This window comes from Leopardus geoffroyi, chromosome C2 (assembly GCF_018350155.1).
Source record: "Leopardus geoffroyi isolate Oge1 chromosome C2, O.geoffroyi_Oge1_pat1.0, whole genome shotgun sequence".
Lineage (NCBI taxonomy): Eukaryota > Metazoa > Chordata > Mammalia > Carnivora > Felidae > Leopardus > Leopardus geoffroyi.
This window is the reverse complement of record NC_059333.1, coordinates 29,053,055-29,075,703: the sequence shown is the minus strand read 5'-3', so window position 1 is coordinate 29,075,703 and position 22,649 is coordinate 29,053,055. Positions and strand designations below refer to the sequence as shown.

Below are 22,649 nucleotides of genomic sequence, written 5' to 3'. Positions count from 1 at the left end.
TACATAACTGAATCCTATTAAACATTCTTACTGTAAAGTATTTTTCCTAAATGCATTTATCTATTTGAAAAACTGGCACATTGCTTTACAAGTTCCCTTCATAATAGTAAATGCAAATAAAATTTGAATGAAGTGGATCTCAGACTGAAACACACATTGGTATTTTTTGGAAGAAAAAAAATTACAAAAGCTTTTGCGTAGTTGGTAGAGTGAGTGTAGAATTTTGCCTCTTTTGATTTGAAATTTAAATACATTTTAAAAGATGAAAAGAATAATAATTCAGTTAGATCATTTTTTCAAGTCCTTTGATTTGTCTCTCTGTGGCATCAAAGGAACTTGATCATTAACAAGTATGCAAATTGGCTCAAGAATATGCCCCTGTAGTCAAAGATGACTTATTCAGTTGTTTGAGAGATTTAAGCTGAGCATTTGTGAGATATCTTTGTATTACCTTCTAAAAATATCTTAAAATACTTTAGTCTCTTTGTCATATTATTTAGACATATGCCTCTATTCATGAATTTACTTCAAAAGCAAATTTGAATGGAATTCTTGCAGGGAAAAAATTAATGAAGAAAAGAGATATTAGTCATTCCTCTCTTAAAAATAAATACAGGTGTAGTAAAATACAGTTTCACCAGGCATGTTGGTAAGCTGGAAAGAGCATGGACTTGTCCTATTTGAATTCTACCCAACCACTTACCTTCTGTGTCTTTGGACAATTTAGACAAGCATTCTTTTGAACCTCCAGGTCACTACGTGTAAAATGGGAGTATGGACTTCCATCTTTCTGGAAGATGATTGATAACATTATGTCCATACTATAGTTTGCATTTATTCAATTCTGTGTTATCTTATATCTCTGACCGAATGGCAGCTGTCATCATCATTAATATTATGGCTAGTATTGACATTGTTAAGGAGAAAGATGATCAGGAAATTGAAAATGATTCAATCTCACTTATAGCTTATTCTAATTCTCTTCTGCTTTTGTTTTCAATATAATGAATATTATAACTATTTAGGTCAATCATTTTGCTTTTTCCTTGTTTATTTTCTGAATCTAATTTTTTAATGTATCTATGCATCATGTGACAATGAGATTACTGGTGATGATTTTATTCTCTAGGATCCTGTTTTATTTTCTGGAACCCTTCAAATGAACCTGGATCCCTTAGACAAGTATTCTGATTGCCAGCTGTGGGAGGTGCTAGAACTGTGTCACTTAAAAGAGTTTGTGCAGTCCCTTCCCAAGAAGCTGCTGCATGAGATTTCAGAGGGTGGTGAAAACCTCAGGTAAGCTGCTAAGAACAAAGCTTGGTCCGGTTATTCATTCCAAGGCTCCTTAGGAACTTTGAGTTAGCCTCAAAGGGAAGTCGCTCCTGAGTCACCAGAGACCTCCTTTTGTCTATTCGGAGCACACTATTGCTGATTCCCTTTAGGGAAGAGGTACAAGGAATAAAATGGTAGCCACTGGTTGGGAAACGCTGGTGAAAGGAAGAAAGGGCGGGGAGAAGGAACAATACAGTATGAAAAGTCATATTTAATTGACTCTTCTTTTATAAAGACTCCTACTCGAATTAACTTCTTCCTAAAAATGTTGTAAAGGGCTCCTTTTTTCTTCCTGGCGGTTTGATGACCAATGACAGTCCCTTTCATGTGATCAGAGACATAAGGAAAGAGAACTAGATCCTCCCTGTGATCAGAGACATAAGAGAACTAGATCCCCTCAAGCCCTGCACTGCATGACTCAGCCTCTTGGTTGCTTTCTCCCTGCCTCTGTTTCTGCCACACTGGCCCCCTCACTGTTTCCTGAACATGCCTAGCCAGCCCTTGACTGCCTCAGGGATTTTGCATCTTCTGTTCCCTTTGCCAGGAACAAGTTTCCACTGGAAATCTGCATGGCTCAGTCTCCCCTTCCTAAGGGTCTCGAAATAAAAGGCAACTTCCTCAATCCAGTGAGGGTTTCTTTGGCAGGCCCATGTAATGTTCACCCCATGCCCACTCTCTATACCCTCCCTTCCTGTGTGCTTGAATTCTTCTTATTACTATGCATTTTACTCATTTATCATGTTTATTTTTTCTGTCTACCCGTAAGAATATAAACTCCACATTGAGATTTTTGTCTCTTTTGACAAAATAAATATTTCTTGAATAAATGAATGTGTGGCTTAGAAAGTGAATTGCAATGTAATCAGAATTACAGAACAGGAAGTGTGTAGCCATAAAGTCCACTGTAGAAGTTATTTTACTATTTTTTTAACAGCGTTGGACAACGGCAGCTTGTCTGTCTTGCTCGTGCTTTGCTTCGAAAAACAAAAATTCTCATCTTGGATGAGGCAACAGCTTCCATCGATTTTGAGACTGATAACCTGGTGCAGACCACAGTCAGGAAGGAGTTTTCCGATTGTACCATCCTGACGATTGCTCACAGATTGCATTCTATCATTGATTCTGATAGGTATGCTTTGTTTTCAGAAATAAAACATCTCTCTATATCTCTATAGAGATAGCCACTGAATACACTAAACATACTGATTGCCATTAATAATTTTACCTGTGCTGAAAACAGTTGTTTTCTGAAACAACTAGAAGAATATGCTAATCCTGACAGAATATTAGAAAACTGGATATACTTCTTGAGTTCCGTGGTCCCCATATTTTGTAGTGACATAACTCACTAGGTAATCTAAACTTTACTTTATCAAGAAAAAGAAAAAGAAAAAGAAAAAGAAAAAAAGGTGAACTGGAAAACTGATTATAATTACCTGACTGGGTTCTTTTCACATTGCAGGGTACTTGTTCTAGACTCTGGAAGGATTACAGAATTTGGAACACCACAGAATTTGATATGCCAGAAAGGACTTTTCTTTGAAATGCTAACAGAAGCTGGAATAACACAAGATTCAGTGACAAAATAATGATTTTAGCTGTGTATTGGTTATACTCAATAAAAAATAAGTTAGTATTTAAAAAAATGACAAGGAGCAGTGCACAAAGACAGGCCCCTAGCTACATGTTGGCATAAATATCGATAAGCATCATATTTCTAACTTTCCTGGGCTGTACCCAAACTTCTCTCTTCCATTCCTGCCCTCTGGAATATCGGCCTGCTCCACAGCGCCCAATGTGCTACATGCCATTTGTCCTTTAAAATTTCTGAGTTCATCCAGGAGTCACCTTCTCTGTGACATGTCCCCTGATATTCCCCTCTGTTCTCCAGTCTGATCCAACTGCCCCATTTCTGTGCCCTCACCGTCCCCACATGCATACCCATGTACCATGGCAGGGACTCTATTTCAGTTATTTTAGTCTGTCTTCCCACTAATGCTACTTAAAGGCGAGTACCCAGTTTCAGTTGTCTTTGTATGTGAAGTTCCTAGCATAGTGATTTTCATACAGTTGATACCCAACAAATGTTTGAAGAATGAATGACTTGGCATTTTCAAGTATATGATACAGGTATTTATAGACATACATAATATATGCTGAGCTACTGGACAGTATATAAAATGATGGAGGAATCACAAATAATATTAAGAGTTATTCAGTTGATTTTGGAAATAGTGATTGTATATTAACTGAATTTTCTGGTGTGCTTTATTTAAAAAAAATATTTTTACTATTGACTTTGAATTAAAAAATGGTATTTTCTATGAAACATTATACTTTTGGTTGGGTTAACCTCAGTGACTTATATATCAGATGGTATACATTCACAAGAAGATTGTTGATTTCTAATACTAATCATATTTTGAAGGACTTTTTAATTTAGTAGTTTTATGTAATACAAGCAATATTATTTCTCTGAGTTGCCCTTCAAATTTGAAGTATTTAAATTTTAATGGCATTTTCCTTTCAAGATGGTTTTAATAAAATATTTTAACATGTTCTTGAAAAACCATCAATTATTTCTTTCATTCACTTTTTCTCCTTCCTACAGCCATGTACAACCTGGCTTCATCCCTACAGGTATTTATGAAAATTTGCTTTAAGTTATAAAACCCTAGATTATCTAAAGCCTCCTTCCATTAGAATGGAAGCCACTAGAGGTGTTTTCCTGTCTTTACAATCCCTGAAGTGTCAACCACTATATTTTGTACTCAGTAAACAATGAATAAGTATCTGTTGAATTCCATTAAGAAAGGGATCTAGACTCTTCAACAAATGATGTTGGGGACACTGGATAGCTACCTACAAAAGAATGAAACTGGACTACTTTCTTTCACCATACACAAAAATAAACGCAAAATAGATTAAAGACCTAAATATGAGACCTGAAATCTAATGTTTTCTTAGAAGAAAACATAATAATTTCTTGGACATTGGCCTAGCAACGTTATTCTAGATATGTCTCCTTAACCAGGGAAACAAAAGCAAAAATAAACTATTGGGAGATTCTGCATACTAAAGGAAACCATTAACAAAACATCAGGCAAACTACTGAATGGGAGAGATATTTCCAAATGATATATCTGATAAAGGGTTAATATCTAAAATATATAAAGAACATATACAATTCAACACCAAGAAAATGAGTATACTGATTAAAAATGGGCAGAGTACCTGAATAGACATTTTTCCAAAGAGGACATATACATGGCCAACAGAGACATGAAAAGAGGCCCAACATCATTCATTATCAGGGAAATGCAAATCAAAATTACAGTGAGATATGTTACACCTGTCATAATGGCTAAAATCAAAAACACAAGAAATAACAACGTTGGCAAGAATGTGAAGGAAAAGGAACTCTGGTGGGAATGCAAATTGGTGCAGCCACTGTGGAAAACAGAATGAGGTTCCTCAAAAAATTAAAAATATAATTACCATATCATCCAGTAATTCCATTACTAGAAAACAAAAACACTAATTTGAGAAGATATATACACCCTTGTGTTTATTGCAGCATTATTTATAATATCCAAGATACAGAAGCAACTGAAGTGCCCATTAATAAATGAATGGATAAAGAAGATACGGTATGTATGTATGTGTGTGCGTGTGTGTATATAAAAAGAATATCATTTAGCTATAGAACAATAAATCAGTCTTGGCATGTGCAACAACATGGATAGATCTAGAGGGTAAAATGCTAAGTAAAACAAGTCAGGGAAGAACAAATACCATAAGATTTCACTCATATGTAGAATTTAAGAAACAAAAAAAGGACAAGAAGATTTTAAAACAGTGGTTTTGTTTGTTTGTTTGTTTGTTTTTTTCTTTTTAAGAGAGAGAGTGCAAGTGGGCATGAGAGAGAAGGAATCTTAAGCAGACTCCAGTGCTCAGGGCAGAGCCTGATGGGTGACTCTATCCCACGCCCCTGTGGGATCATGACCTGAGCCAAAATCAAGAGTCAGACACTCAACTAACTGAGCCACACAGGGAACCCCCCAAAAAACATGGTCTTAAATACAGAGAACAAATTGGTGGTTGCCCAAGGGAAGATGGGTAGGGGGATGGGTGAAAGAGGCGAAGAGGATTAAAACTACACATTTTGATGAGCACTGAGTAATGTATAGCATTATTCAATCATTGTACACTTGAAACTAATACAATACTGCATGTTAATTATACTTCAGTTTAAAAAACGGAGGGGCACCTGGGTGGCTCAGTCGGTTAAGCCTCCGACTTCAGCTCAGGTCACGATCTCACGGTCTGAGTTTGTGCCCTGCATCCGGCTCTGGGCTGATGGCTCAGAGCCTGGAGCCTGCTTCCGATTCTTTGTCTCCCTCTGTCTCTGCCCCTCCCCCGTTCATGCTCTGTCTCTCTCTGTCTCAAAAATAAATAAACATTAAATTTTTTTTTTTTTTTAATAAAAAAAAGGAAAGGCAGGGGCGCCTGGGTGGCTCAGTCGGTTGAGCATCCGACTTCAGCTCAGGTCATGATCTCGCAGTTCCTGAGTTCAAGCCCCGCGTCGGGCTCTGTGTTGACAGCTCGGAGACTGCAGCCTGCTTCGCATTCTGTGTCTCCCTCTCTGCCCCTCCCCCGATCATGCTCTGTCTCCCTCTCTCTCAAAAATAAATATTTTTAAAAAATTAAAAAGGAAAAGGATCTAGATATTTCATTAAGTTAAAAGATTGTTTTAGCCTCTTTACACCTTTGGTAAATCAACCAGAGACCTTCTGCTATTTATTTATTTATTCATTCATTCATTCATTCATCCATTCATTTATTATTTGTGACCCTCCGTAATTTAAAAAAAACAAATGGGAAATCAACAGTAGCCTGAATAAACTGCAGCACAGTCACACAGTGGAAATATATACAGCCATGAGCATGAACAACAGCTACAGGCAACAGTAAGGACGGATCTGACAAGTAAGATGTTGAGGGCAAGAAACCAACTGCAAAGGAGTAGTAGTATGTGATTCTATAATTCTGTTTCTACAAAAGTTTTTTAAAAAGGAAAAAGTATACTGCTACTAGAAGTCAGGATACTGTTTCTTCTTGGTGAAGACAGAGGGGACAAGATTGAAGGGGTACACAAATCGGGCTTCTTGGATAATGGTTATATTCTGTTTCTTGATCTGGGTCTGATTATTGGTTCAGTTCGTGAAAATTCATCAAGCCATATACTTAGGAGTGCAGTTTTATATCTATATCTATATCATCTAGATCTAGATCTAGATCTAGATCTAGATAGATATACATATACACACATATGTATATGTATACACACATATAACATATAGTATACTTTAAAGAGTAAAAAGAAAGAAAAGTAAGCATAAAATATGACTAAGTCAAAATTACTCAAAAATAATTTTTTCATGTTTTAAGAAATTAGTATTACATTTTCATTTCAATTACGTTCACAAAGCTTATTCAATCGCTGAGTATACGAGAAGCAAAGTGCAAGGTCCTCAGTATGACTGGATTACAGAGAAGTAAGTTCATTTGAATTTTTAAAACAAACATGTGTATTCAATGATTGTCTGGTTTGCTTAAAGACTAACTCCGAAACAGGTTTAAGAAGATAAGGATTATAATTTCAATATATAGAAATATTTATCTTAGCTTATAGAAGGAAAATCCTAAGCAGCATTAAGTTGAATTTTTTAGGATATTGAGGATATTTATTATTGAAAGCATACCTATGCCAACTAATGTGTGAGGCATTGGAATCATTTGTTACTTCAGTCTTCACTAAGGAATATAAGAAAGGCATTATTATCCACTCTATGTTTCCAAAAATAAGATTTCAAGATCTTGGCCAATAAAATGTAGACTCCAGGTCCATGTGATGGGAAAACTGATTGTCTTTGCAGTGCCTACTAAGATGTCCCATTCCTGGGAGAGCTAGTTAACAAGAGTCTGGTGGTTAAAAATAGAGAAGGACTTAAAACCAATAGTGTTGTAAGCATAGTAAATGGAATTAAAGCTTGCGGGCAGGCTGCTTTTTCAAATGTATTATTAGTTTGAACCATATGAAATAGCCATTTTTGTAGGTCAAAATGGTTTAGTAATGGTAATTTTATATGTTTTCTAGCATAGCTTTGATATCCAACAGTATTGAGATGTAATGCTGCATTTTAATATACACACAAATAATAGTTATAACTGATCTGTAGAGCCTTCCACTTAGGAAACATAATCAAGAAAACTAAAAAAGGAAAATACAGTAGTTTTTAAAGCTACTGGATCGTGAGATAGGATGTTCAATTCCACTCTCACCACTTTGTAGTCCTGTACACTGGGGCAAGTTAACTTACTTCTCTGGACTTGGTAGTAACAATTTTATCTACCTCCTGAAGTTTTTGAAAATGAAATCATGTAACACAAACTCTTAGGACAGTGTCTGGCATATAAAACACATTCAATAACATGTTAACCATTTCAATATCAGCAGTCACAGCTCCTTGCAATTGGTGTCTCCTACTTATAAACGCATCACAGAATGCACTGCTAAGTAAATAAAAAGGGCAAAATTGAGCCAATGTTTATGAAGGTCTATTTTATACACAGCAACTTTGGGATAACCAGGGATTAAAGTAAGATCTAATCCCCATTGCTACACAATATGGCTATATTATTATCAGGTTATTATGTCACTTGAGGGAGGCAGCAGTCAGGAGAGATCTAGTTCCTTCCTGTTTTCCCAACTCCCATCTTTCTGGCTGTCATTTTCTAAGCAAGTGGGCCATCTCTAGAATACTGAAATCTTGACTTCTGGCTATATTGTGAGCTCTATTTCTCTAAATGTGCTAATGGAAATGAAGACTAGGTAGTTCATGTGGCTGCTGTGCTACTGAATTAGTAAGGCCAAGGCAGTGGGTATGAACTGGGCCAAGGCTGACTGGCTTCTCTTGATCTCTGACAAAGGTAACCAGAGTTGCTCACCTGTTTTTTTACGGATTGACCAATCTGAGTACATGGGTAGTTATATAGTTGATCAAAGATGGGAATCTTGTTTATCTCCTGAGCATGGCACAAAGAACAAAATAAACATGAATAGACATATGAGTAAAATGTAAAAATAGGTTATAAATGGAGAAATATTTGATATTTATAAAAAAATATTGTGAAAATCTTGAAAACTATTTGCTCCAAGATGTTAGAAGGGAAGTAACACACATGCATTTTTGTGTGTGTGCTAAGATAAGCAATAAAGGTCAATGTTTGCATTCACGTTTATAAAATGTAGCTCATCATTAATATATTTACAATTGGTTTACTGCTGATATATGTAGTAGAAAATGTAATGTGTTCAGAAAGTAAGACTTAAATGATTTGGAATGAGTGACAGTGAAGTGCAAATAGGAATGCAATATACATATTGATAACACTTCAGTCACCATGAATTCCCTCTAAACATCCTCTTTTGGCTTTCTGTTCTGAGCATTTGTGTAAGTCTCCAGGTATTACAAAACAGTCTTCTGGGGCGCCTGGGTGGCGCAGTCGGTTAAGCGTCCAACTTCAGCCAGGTCACGATCTCGCGGTCCGTGAGTTCGAGCCCCGCGTCGGGCTCTGGGCTGATGGCTCAGAGCCTGGAGCCTGTTTCCGATTCTGTGTCTCCCTCTCTCTCTGCCCCTCCCCCGTTCATGCTCTGTCTCTCTCTGTCCCAAAAATAAATAAAAACGTGGAAAAAAAAATTTAAAAAAAAAAAAAAAAAAAAAAAAAAGTCTTCTGCTTTCCCTGCATTGCCATATCTATGATTTTACAGAGGTAATGGACATGAATTAATGTTGACCATGATGTGCAAAGTCCTGTTGTTTCATATATTTCATCTGATATTTAGTTGAATCAGTTCCTTTTCATTCGGTCTTGGCCAGAAGCACAGGGGCAACAAATGACACTTTGGCCAAATGTTCATGTAGTTTTTGTCCAAAGAATAAGATGAACTTTATCAGAAAATTACAAAGTATTAATGAATCAACCAATTATGCAGGATTATTTATTAACTATAGGTTAATTTAGGTCTTGGCTCCATTATGGTCAAAGGCCATGAATTGGTATTCAGAATACTGGACATACTATTCAGATGGTAAAGGAACTGTCTCTTCTAAATTAGGAAAATACAGAAATTAGAAAAATTAGAAAAGTACAGAAGCAACCCCAGAGTCAGGATGCAGACAAGTAGGCAACAGCTGCTGAAGTCACATGCCATGAGCATCAGATCAGCTCTCTCCCTACCTTCTCTGTCACTTGTAAACCTCAAAAATGTACTCTTGCCTAGTCCTGAATGGAAAATAAAGTACACAGTTTAAAAAACAAACTTCAAAGTGGTATTTATTTACATTAAAATGTGAATTACCTGTACACACACAAATTTAAGAGGCACAATCTGCTATGCACAAGAACTATATAGTTTTCAGTACATGTGATACACAGTAGCATCTGTTAAGTCAGTGGTTTGAGTGAAAACACAGTACCAAAACATTCCTGATACAAAATAAATTACTCATTCACATATTCTAATCATACAACAGTTAATATTTAAAAAGTTATGCACTTCAAAAAACACTAGCTAGATGTACAACCAAAATGTATTAGGTTTGTTTTATGAAAAATGTTTTCAGATTAGGCATAAATATCCCTTTCAGGAAGCATTTTTATCTTTTAAATAAATAAACTACATTGATTTCAAGACCATTTATATATAGCCCCCTAAAATATGATCAAAGACAGACATTACTTCGTATTTTTAAAGGTGTAACTATATTAGAGAATATGCTAAACACTGCCCCCAAATTCCAACACTGCCATTCTATTTTTCAGACACTATCAAATTATTTAAATTCCCTTTTTAGTGTATGAGATTAGCTGCCCTTTTTTAACAAATTGTTGCCCTAACACATTGTCCTAAACTATCTCATGTATTTGAGAAAGTCAAGGTTTTTTTTTTAAAAAACGTCAAAATTCTTCAGGTTAAAATTGATATTTTATGTGGAGATTTTAACAGATGGAACACTTTTTTCTTAAAGACCTTTGCAAAAAGATCTTTTCCAATTCTAAAATCTATTAAAGATTCATATCGTCTGAGAGAACACTCAAATATTTTCATAATGCAGTGAAGGATTCATCTTTGGCATTTCTCTGTTAGTTCTAAAATAAAATATGTCAACAAACATTTTTTTCCTACCTACTTGACATTCCGTACACAAACTATTTGATTGAAATTGTGTCTTAACAGCAATCTCATTGCTAACATTATTTTTTTAGATCTGCGAAAAATATTAACATTCAGCTTTTTATTATGAGTAGCTGAATTGTTTTGATGTTGCTGAAATGAGTTTGCTTAGTTCTCTTTTCAGTGATTGGAAATTCAACAGCCTTTAAATTCAACAATGGATATAAAGCAGACATACTTTACATCAACAAACATGTTGACCAGAGTATAATCTTTGAATATGGTATGAAGCATGCTTGTATTAAGAAAAAAAAAAAATAAAATAAATCTTTAAATATGGGCATCTCAGAAACAGAACTGCTTGCTATATTTTCTTTCTTGGTCCCTGTAGCTTTTCTAAACAGAAACAAACAAAAGCAAAACAAAACTGCTACAAATGCTGATTTGTAGAAATTTTTCCACATTGCCTTCCACATTAGATTGCAACATTACTTCCAATATTCACAATTTTTTTTTGCTCTCATCACATACTAACCTTAAGGCTAAAAACAGTCCAAGAGTGACCATTGTAAAATGATAGTGGGAAACAGTAATAAGGATTTTACAAATGATCTTCAGTCAAATAACATGGGGTAAAATCTCTGTAGAAACTGAATCAAGTAGGATTTGACAGTTCAAATGCAAGCTACAGTGTCCAGGGCTCATTGAAAATAAAGATACAAAAACAAAAACAAAAACATAAATACTGTAGCTAATTACTGCTAATTACCAAGTCTGCAAACATTGTGGATAACAAAAAAGAGATAGTGATGATGGCTTTATTATGACATTAAGACATGTATCAAATCAAATTAATAATTCCTGTTTTCTAACCAGGCAGAATCATGGAAATCCAAGCAAATAATGTATAACAAATGAAGGAACTACAGTGTAAGTTGGTTACTTTTACTGTCTGGTACTGAAACATTTGAATAAATCACATAAGTTTGAATTTGTGAAAGCAAATTTATTACATACATGTCAGTTACTGAATATTACATATGCAGCTTATATTAATAATACTGCCTATCTCTCAGCCAATGTAAAAATCTGACACCAATACTGTCCTTCAAGTATGGCTCAAACTAATAGTTAACATGTGATGACCAAGTCAATCAATTACCAGCTCCTGCTAATACAATTTAGTAAGAACTGGGAATTGTAAAATTGGCACCAGGCAATGTTTACAGAATACAACGTTAAGTGCATATGGTTATCTACTTCCAGAATCCAAAAAACAAAGCCACCCATGCTCCTTTAAGAGTTTTACCTCAATTCTGTCATTTTAGAAGTATTTGTTGGAATGTGATCTCTCCAAAATCAAATAGGATCAATCTGGTCACATTTCATCCTAAAACAAAATGTTATGTAAAATTTCTGTGTATCTAAATGTTCCCTTTCAGGTAAATTTGTGAGATTATTTTACAGATTTTTCTTTATTGGAGGAGGTGGTCTGATAAGGAGGAAGAGATCATGAGACAATCACAAATAATCATCCCTCTATAATTCAGTTGAAGTTGGTCTTCTGTAAATGCTTATTGGGAATTTCTAAAGCACTGACTTGAAGAGGCCAAGAGCCTCCATCGATCCCTGCTTGGATGGCCACTCCTGTCACCACGGCCAGGTCAGGGTCTACAGAAGTGTTGGGATCCTTTCCAAAGAACTCTTGAATGACTTGGCGGATTCGAGGAATACGAGTAGAGCCCCCAACCAAAACCACCTCATCAATCTCAGTCTTTTCCAGGTGGCCTTCTTTTAGTACTTGCTGAATGGGTACAAGTATTTTCTGGAAGAGATCTTCATTAAGGGTGTCAAAGAGCTTCCGTGATATTTCTGTTTCAAATAACACCTGACTTTCTCCACTTTTCTTTTCAGAAAGGCCAGCTTCAAACACACTGTTCACATGGTGGCCATCAGCGGGGGAAAATCTGTCCTTTGGCAGTTCAGTGTCACTACTCTGAGGTTCTTTCTTGTCTTTTTCCTCCACTGTTAGTAATACTGACAACTGAGCAGACTGATGAAGAGTCAGGTTTAATTTGACCATTTCCACAGCTTGTCTTAATCGGTGAATTTCTTCTTTCCTAGAGGGTCGAAAGCCGTATGTTTGATAGATCTGTTTATATAAGTACTGAAGCAATCTTTGATTGAAGTCCTGTCCTCCAAGTTTATTGTTTCCTAAGTTAGAAATAAAAAAGTTCATATTACACTTATGCATTTGTATGTGTATATGCATATACATGTCTGTAGTATGTATGGAAATGATATTCTAGACATACATCTCTTGCTTAATGTACTTAACTATTAAGATTTTATTCATACAAAATCTGATTAAAAATAATTGGGTTAAAAAGATTTTAACTAAAATGTGTTCTATTTAAAAACAGTGCATATCTGGTTAAAATTTTTATTTTTCTTAGTTTTAATTTTTTAAATATAATTTATTTTCAAGTTAGCTAACATATGTACACAGTGTGCTTTTGGTTGCAGGAATAGATTCCCATGATTCATCGCTTACATACAACGCCGAGTGCTCATCCCATCAAGTGCCATCCTCAATGCCCATCACCCATTTTCCCCTCTCCCCTGGCCACCCCAACAACCTTCAGTTTGTTCTCTGTATTTAAGAGTCTCTTATGGTTTGCCTCCCTCTCTGTTTGAAACTATTTTTTTCCCCTTCCCTTCCCCCATGGTTAAAATTTTTAAATGATAGAAAAGGAAATATTTCTTAATGATATCAAATAATTTTCCAGAAGACAAAGATTGACAACAGATTAGCTTTTAATTGCAATTTAAAAACACTGACTGCCATTATTCTCAAATGAAGAAAGTCCTTATAATTAAAAAGTAGCAGTAGACATTTTGTCTTTTTATAACATGTTTGCTTGCTTAAGAGCTGAAATTAAAAGAAAAAAAAGATGTAAAGGGAAAAGATTAATGTGGTACAAACCCCTGGCACTGAACTTGGTTCTAAAGAATCCAGTTAGGAAAAAGAAAAAAGCAGGAGTTAGACAACCTATAACTGACAACTTCTCTTTCAAAACAGGCTCAATTCCTTAAATTAAAACAAAACCTTTAAAGAAAGATTTAGAATGCACAATCCTCTTATTTCTTAGAGAATACTATTAATAGTATTAGATTTTCTAAAGACATCTATTTTGTAAAATATATTATCAAATGAAATAAACTGATCACTCTTCATTTTAAAGGGTTTTTCTTGCTTTCTGTCCCCTTCACCACAGCCATCAAGTCCTACTGGCTCAGTGAACTACAACTGGCAGTATATTTATCTACCATGTAGGATGCCCATTTTTTTTAGACTTTACTTTTTGCTGTAAAAATACACAAATGGTGGTTATAAAATAACATACATAGATTACCAAAATGAAGTCAAAGTACACTGAAAAAAATTTTTAAATAAACATTTAACACATTAGGTGTGCTAAGGAAAGCATTGTGTGAACCTCTTTTAGCCTCCCTGTATTTTTCTTACCAGACATTGCTCGGGTTAGAAACATTCCTCCTTGTTTATTTAGCAACGACACATCTAGAGTTCCTCCGCCCAAATCTATCACCAAGACGTGAAAGACATCAGCTTTATGGAGGCCATAGGCCATAGCTGCCGCCGTGGGTTCATTTATTACCCTCAAGATCTTCAGTCCTATAAGATTGGTTGGAAGGAAGAACAATTCATCGCAGGACACCATTATCAAAATTTCTTCCCACTCAACCTCACACAATGTTAGTGTGTTTTCTAAAGCATGAACCCCAATGAGTAACAATGGCTTTTATTAAGGTAAGAAAAAGAAAAGCCCAGATTCAGTGGAATGTATCATTCTAGTCTTTATTAATTAATATTTAATTAAAAACACTCTTAGCTTCTTCTAATTTTCATTATTTTACTTGGGAATACATAAGCAATAAAAGCTTAATCATTACGTGCTAGAATAAATTGCTGTGGAAATGAAAGCCTGGAGCCTGTTTCAAATTCTGTGTCTCCCTCTCTCTGCCCCTCCCCCGCTTGCACTGTCTCTCTCTCTCTCTCTCTCTCTCAAAAATAAATAAAACATCATATATATATATGATATATATCATATATGTATGTCATATGTATATGACATACATATATGATATATATATACCATATATATATATACCATATATATATAATATATATATACACCATATATATATAATATATATATACCACATATATATATAATATATATACACCACATATATATATATAATATATATATACCATATATACATATATATGACTTTGACAGGGGCTTCTGGGTGGCTCAGTTGGTTAAGCATCTGACTCTTGATTCTGGCTCAGATCATGATCTCAGTTTGTGGCATCGAGCCCCGTGTTGGGCTCTGAGCTTGGGATTCTCTCTCACTCCCTCTCTCTCTGCCCTTCCCCTACTTGCCCTTTGTCTCTCTCAAAATAAAGAAACTTAAAAAAAAAAAAAGCCTCTGATAAAAACAAGCAGATAAATAGATAAAAAATTAGATGAAATATTTCAGGGGTGCCTGGGTGGCGCAGTCGGTTGAGCGTCCGACTTCAGCCAGGTCACGATCTCGCGGTCCGGGAGTTCGAGCCCCGCGTCAGGCTCTGGGCTGATGGCTCAGAGCCTGGAGCCTGTTTCCGATTCTGTGTCTCCCTCTCTCTCTGCCCCTCCCCCGTTCATGCTCTGTCTCTCTCTGTCCCAAAAATAAATAAACGTTGAAAAAAAAAAATTAAAAAAAAAAAAAAAGAAATATTTCAATAGACACAATGACTCAAAAAGTAGACTTAAAATTTAGGATGCTCAAAAAAAAATTTAGGACCCTCAAATGCAAATCTGAAATATACAGCAATCTGATCTTGAAGATAATGTTAAACATTACAGTGAACAGTGAAAGTTCAGATTTCTTTGTGCAAATTTCTTGCTTTACCCTAAGTGCCACACTTAATGAGTGGTTTAGAAAGCAATATGCTATTATGCATCAGGAACCATAAAAAACTATTCAAACTCTGAAGAATTTATTTAAAAACCTTAACACCATTTCCTTTAGCTCTCTGACTTCATCACTCACTCTGCTCTGGCCACACTACCTACTTCTCATCTTCACATGTGCCAGCAAATTCCCATTTTATGGCTGCTAAATGACTGTTTTCTCTCCTGCAACAGACTTCCTCTGTATATCTGCTTGTCTAACAACCTCACCTCCTTCAAATCTGCTTACATGTCACCTTCTCAAGGAGGCCTACTTGGCCACTGTAAAACCCAAGTCCCCCACTTCCTGACCACTCCCAGCAATCCTCGTCTTATGCTGTTCTGTCTTCCATAGCACATTTCTTTCTGATACACATTTATCAGGGCTCTGCACCAGGGGCAATTCTGGCCCTCAGGGAACACTGGGCAATGCCAGAAGACAGATGACTGTCACGTCCTGGAGAGGCTGGTGCTGCTGGCATCTAGTGAGCAGAGGCTAGGGATGCTACTAACTCTCCTATAATGCATGGGACAGTTCCCCACAAGAGAATTATCTAGGCCCAAATATGCTAGGGGTGAGAAACCCCATAATATACTTATTTTTAATACAGACTTTCTGTTTCTCTCCAATAGAATAGAAGCTCCACGGAAACAGGGATTTATGTTTTGTTTGCCAAGGGACCCAATATTTGCTGAATGGTTTTAAATGAGTTCTCTTCCACCTCAGATTTAAAAAAAAAAAAAAATATTACACTCATCTTAACATTAAAGAAAATTTATAAAAAAAATTCCTCACTGCTATCATGAACCCATGTCCTCAGTCTTTGTCACAGGGCTATCTTACTGGCCGTTGTCATAATATGTTGCATTTTACATTGCGTTATAGAATTTTTTTAATTTTTATCTTTAAATGTATATCAAAATCCACCTAATTTACCTCCTTTGGGTTTATTTACATGCCTAGATAATTAGGTGGTTTGCAAAGTGATATACCTTACTACAGAAGATTTCTAAAATAAGAACATTTTGAGAAAAAATGCAACACAGTCAAGGGTGGTATTACCTGCAAGGTTAGCAGCTTCAATTGTTGAATTTCTCTGTTTTAGATCAAATTCTGCTGGTACAGAAATAACCGCATTAGCAACTGGCATTCCGAGATACTCCTCTGCCATTTCCTTTAACTTCAACAGTAGTCTAGAGCCAACATATTCTGGGGAAACGGTGATGGTCTCATTACTTGTCACCGAAAACTCAACCATTCCATTTTTGTTTAAAACCTATGAATAGGATTAGTAAAAAACAAACAAAACAAAAAGGACAGAAAGAAATGTAAAACTGTGTGTGTACACATCCACACACATATACTTAAACACATACATACATACACACTGGACTTATTCAATGAAAATTTAACTTCATAAGGTCATAAAATTTTTTCTAATCTGTCATTTACCAAAATGAGAAGTTATTAAAAGTTATACTTCAAAATCTATAAAGTGAATCAACACCATAGCTTTCAATAACAGCAGAATAACCAAATTCATCACCAAGCATATAAATGGAACACAGAAGATCTTCAATATATATTTGTTAAACGAATAAAAGAAAAAAGGTGAAATATAAGGAATAAAAGTTGCTGGATCATGTATTTGATTCAGGATCTTCTTTTAATTAACTTGTTTCCAAAAATAATTGATAACTGAACAAATGTTCTGGTACATATTAACACGAATCATTTTAGTAGTTCATTATGTTCTTATCCAAGAATCAAGTATCATTTACATTCTTATTTCCACGAAAACATGTATCATGTATTAGCTCCTTATCCCTGCTAATGTGGTTGTATATTTAAAAAACTAGATGAGGGGCACCTGGGTGGCCCAGTCGGTTAAACATCTGACTTCTGATTTTGGCTCAGGTCAAGATCTCACGGTTCGTGGGGGATTAAGCTTCTAGTCTGGTTCTTCACTGACAGTGTGGAGCCTGCTTGGGATTCTCTCTCTCCCTCTCCCCTGCTTGTGCATGCATGCTCTCTCTCTCTCAAAATACATAAACTTTAAAAAAATAAATAAAAATAAAGAAATAGATTAATTCTAAAACATACTATTCCACTTTCACCAACAGACTATATTAATATCAATAGTAAAGACAATTAGTCTCTTCTAAGAAATTATAAGAACTTTACTCTCATCGCTCTAGACTGTATAATAGGTTTCAATGAAGAAAACTTGACCATCCACAGACCTATCTGGGAAAAACAAAAACAAGCTACGATTAAAACAGACGTATCTGGGAAAACAAGACACGATTAAAATAAGATTCAAAGACACCATACCCTCAGAGCCCAGGTGAAACAAACAACAACAAAAAAAATCAAAACACTTAGAAGCTTAACAACAACAACAAAAACTGAAAATAACTCTGTGTTGGAAAACAGTACAGAAGTTCCTCAAAAAACTGAAGCTAGGACTACCATATGATGTAGCAATTCCACTTCTGGGAATATACCCTTGTGTAGCTATCTGCACTCCCACGTTCACAGCAGCATTTACTTACAATAGCCACGCCATGAATACAAACTAAGTGTCTATCAACAGATAAATGGATAATGTTGATATTAATACATAATGAAATATTATTCAGCCATGAAAAAGAAAATCCTTCTGTCTGTGACAACATGAATGGACCCTGAGAGTATTACACTAAGTGTCAATAAGTCAGAGAAAGACAAACACTATATGACCTCTCATGTGAAGAATCTAAAACAACAACCAAACTCAGATAAGCTGGTTTATCAGCTGGTTTACCAGCGGTAGGGGATGGGCGCATGGGCAAAATGGATGAAGGTGGTCAAAACAAAAGGTACAAACTTCCAGTCATAAGGTAAACAAGTACTGGGAACATAATGTTGAACATGATAACCAGAGTTAATACCGCTGTGTGGTATATATGAAAGCTGTTGAGAGAATAAATTCCAAGAGCTCTCACAACAAAGGAAAAATTTTATTTCTTCTTCTGTATCTATATGAGTTGATGGATGTTAACTTATTGTGCTAAACATTTCACAACATATTTAAGGCAAATCATTATGTTGTACACCATAAACTTACACAGGGCTGTATGTCAGTTATATCCTAAAAGTCAGGGAAAAAATAACTTGCATCAACAGGTAATACACTCAAAATCATAATTTTGAGGACATGTATAGCTTTATATAATTTAAGCACTGCTTACGAAAGATTTATAAATTAATAAAAGATTCTAAGAATAAAGCCAAAAAAGAACAAAGAAATAAATATAAGAAATACATGGGGTAAATTTATGTTCTCCTTCGTATATGCATAAAAAATCTGAGAATTTTATTCAATAAGCAGCACTATTAATTTTAAAACCTATTCATTTAGAATTCCACTTCATAATTACCAAAAAAAAAAAAAAGAAAGAAAAAAAAACCCCTCTATGGAAAGAACATTTAAATATTTAAAAGACATGGGTCGGGGGTATGGATAAAATAAGTGATGGGGATTAAAGAGTACACTTACCATAATGAAAAAAAGAATTAAAATATTTAAAAGAAAAAACATCAAAACACAACCTTACAAATGCTCAAGTAAAAGTATTAGAAAAAAATTCAAATGGATAGGATGGAAAAGGGCATTGTAAGTCTGTAAGAGTCTATAAGCATTTTTTTTAAAATTTCAAGATGATTTGCCACATGAAAATTTAACATTAAGAAAAAAATTTTTTTCAATGTTTATTTATTTTTGAGAGACAGAGAGAGACAGAGCATGAGCAGGGAAGGGGCAGAGAGAAAGGGAGACACAGAATTCAAAGCAGGCTCCAGGTTCTGAGCTGTCAGCACAGAGCCTGACGCGGGGCTCGAACCCACAAACTATGAGATCATGATCTCACATGACTGTGAGATCAGATGCTTAACTGACTGAGCCACACAGGTGTCCTGAAAATTTAACATTCTTGAAAGCTCAAAAGCAAAATTATATAGCATCAGTTAAATAATAGAAAGAATTATTTTTTAAATAATAAAAAGAACATTAGAAACAAAAGAAAAAACACTGAAAACATATCACAAAGGTATTTTATAGTCATAAAAAAAGATACACCCCAAAATAGGATTCCTAAAGAAAATAAAAATGCCAATGAACATATTAAAAAAAAAATCTGACCTCACTAAAAATCAAAGGAATGAAAAATTAATATAAGATACCATTTTCACTTATTTTTTGGCAAAGATTAAAAAATAGTAACTAGGGAAGACATAAGCATTCTAAAAAAGATAGTTAAGACACACAACCTTTCAGCGCACAATTTGACAATATCAATCAAAGTACTCAGAGAACTCAAATTCTCCTACTTCTACAATTCCAGTTTAGGAAATGATCAAGAAGAACACAAAGATATATGTACAAGGCTACTCAAAGAAGTTACAACATAAGTGGAAAACCAGGGAAAAAATAAAATGTGCACTTATTGAGAATGGACAAATATAGGGATAGCCGTTCCAAGTGTCCATGAAAACAATGTGAACCTATTATCCAACTGTCCGTGTCACATTGTTGAGTTTCAAACAAGTCATAAAACAGCAATGCCTAGTATGATCTCTCTCTCTTTTTTTTAAGTACACAAATGTGTATAACCTAACACACACAAAGCATCTGTCCATCTATCTGGCTATCTGGCCATTGATCCATAGTACATGGGGCTTCAGCTTTCTTGCTACAATGAAACAAAGAGATAAGTAGACTCTGAGGATGGCAGAGCAAGGATACAGCTAAGGCTCTGAGTCCATGATAGCACTGTGGAGCCAATGAATCAACTCATTCTGGAATTGCTGTAGGTCTGCTCGTTGTAACATGACTTCCACGCAGATTAAGGCGAAACAGAATGTTGTATAAGGCATCACTTGCAACAATATATGCTGAACTAAAATTAAAATAGATTTTAGCCTAATCACTTACCTTAAATGGGTATCTGCCAACCTCAGCCTCCAGCTCTTCTGGGGTAAATATCTTGCCTATGAATCTTTTGGCATCATATATTGTGTTCTGAGGATTTGAATCGGCGAGCTCTAAGCTTTCATAACCCACATACACATCATCGTCAGTAAAGGACACCATGCTGGGTATACTGATATGCCCATTTTCATCTGGAATGACCTTTACTTTTCCTGTGCCAGGAAAAAACACCCCAACCGAACAGTAGGTGGTGCCAAGGTCAATGCCAATCACTTTAGGAGTAGGCAATGGTAAATACTGTTGTGCCAAATAGCCAGCCAACAGGAGAGTCAAAACAGCTGATCCTGAAATACAGGCAAATTAAAAGATAGGTCTTAGTAAACTAGTATGATACGCTAAATTACTATAGCAAACTCCCTTTAATATCACTCTTTGAGATAAGACTAATAATCCACACTCTCAAAATATTTTCTTTTATAGTACTAATGGTAACAATTCTCTCAGGCATCAAGTTTTTCATAATGCAAAGTCATCATAACACAATTAAAATGAAGGAACAACAACAACAACAAAAAACTCCTCTAGTTGTAGGTCTGTGTACTTCACCTTGGTGAATGAGAAGTAAAAACTTTTAATTGTGCTGATGCTGACAGGAAAACCCATTTATCTCTAGCAAAAGCTAGATAAATGTTAAATATAGATGTATTTCAAATTCTTGATCATTTGGTATTTAGATCTTATAGCTTTCTACACAGCTTCAATTATCATTATTAAAAAGAAATTTCATTATTAAAATTTCCACAGCAAAGACTTTGTTATTATCGTAGGGCTAAAACTCTACCCCTTCATCTCCTTTCTCTTTCCAAAAGAATGAACGGGATAAATTGGTAAAATGATTTTGAAAGTTGTTTAAATATTAAACTGTCACTTTACAACAGAACACAGTTAACTTCTTGTATTTAAACAGGAATTAAGGAATACTTCTTGAGGAGTTAATATGTAGGGAAAGAGAACCATAAATGTGGAACCCTGAAGGCAACATAAAGCGCCTTGAAGGCAGGTTTTGTTCACTGTTGTATCCCCTCCACCAGGAATGGCTCCTAGCAAATAGCAGAGGCTCAACTAATATTAATTGATTAAAACACACACACACACACACACACACACACACACACACACACACAAAAATATGAACAAACGTCATGCAGATTGTAAACATAAGTGATGAAGAAAGATGCCACTTTGAAATTACAATTAATCTGTTATTTGTTTTCAGGAGAGAATATCCATACGTGTTACATACGACCCCAAACGTCAATCGGTAGGAGTCTGTTTCACTAACTGTATGCTCATCTTCAACACATAACTCAAAAAAAAAAAAAAAAAAAAAAAAAAAAAAGACATCAAGCGCCAACCCCACTTTCCACTTGCTCCTACGTGGGAAACTTCAGACATTTCATCGTTTTCCCGTTCGGGGAGGATTAATTGCTAAGCTAGATGGGCGGAAAGAGCATCAGACCACACATCCAAGAGGCCTGACCTCTCAAGATGCAGCAGCATCCCAGGACTCTGCAGCTCAGGCTGCTGGTGCTGCTCCTCCCCCTTCCTCTACAAAGAGGTCTTGGGGATGCACGTTCTTGCGACCTCTCGAAGGCCTCAATTCAACCAATGACTCAAAATCGACGTTCTTTTGAAAAGAACCGTTCCTGAGGCCCGATGTCCTTGGGATGTACGCAGAGGGTCGCCGCCGGCCCTGCATGGCCTACTCTGGCCCAGGCCATTCTAGACGCGACCCCCAATTCGGCAACCCGAAGAGCCAAAAACCGACTCTAAGTCATCTTTTCGAAGCCCTTCCCACTGCGCCAATTGGATCCAGGAGGTGACAACCACCCCCGCCTATCCCCGCCTCCCCAAACTGCTCGAGTGCCCGCAACAGCCACAGGGAACCCCTGGTCACTGACCTAAGATCGTCATCTCTCCGGCCATCACAGTCCCGCCGAAGAGGCTTGGGATGACTGTACCAGACGTGAGGTGACGCCCCCACGCCGCCCCGCAGCCCCAAGGCCTACTGGGTAATGTAGT

The 22,649-nt window shown here is 35.9% G+C and overlaps 2 protein-coding genes across 9 annotated transcripts in view; one reads left to right on the top strand and one right to left on the bottom strand.

The window, feature by feature from the left end:
- LOC123610712 (multidrug resistance-associated protein 1-like) overlaps nt 1–3,901 on the top strand; it is a 91,335-nt gene extending 87,434 nt beyond the window's left edge. For 7 of the 8 annotated variants that reach the window (XM_045501629.1, XM_045501626.1, XM_045501630.1 and 4 more), the window contains 3 exons: nt 1,130–1,296; nt 2,267–2,461; nt 2,795–3,901. In XM_045501629.1, the coding sequence (XP_045357585.1) occupies nt 1,130–1,296; nt 2,267–2,461; nt 2,795–2,921 (489 nt within the window). In that variant the 3' untranslated portion in view covers nt 2,922–3,901. The remainder of the gene's footprint in view (nt 1–1,129; nt 1,297–2,266; nt 2,462–2,794) is intronic. The other variant, XM_045501633.1, reaches the window with a different exon arrangement.
- A 5,814-nt stretch (nt 3,902–9,715) lies between these two features.
- On the bottom strand, nt 9,716–22,643 carry HSPA13 (heat shock protein family A (Hsp70) member 13). Its single transcript, XM_045501624.1, has 5 exons — nt 22,529–22,643; nt 20,571–20,911; nt 16,658–16,871; nt 14,103–14,270; nt 9,716–12,787 (listed from the first exon to the last, which is right to left on the bottom strand). The coding sequence occupies exons 1-5, from the start codon at nt 22,551–22,553 to the stop codon at nt 12,120–12,122; spliced, it is 1,416 nt and encodes a 471-aa protein (XP_045357580.1). The 5' UTR covers nt 22,554–22,643; the 3' UTR covers nt 9,716–12,119.
- Nucleotides 22,644–22,649: the final 6 nt, after the last annotated feature.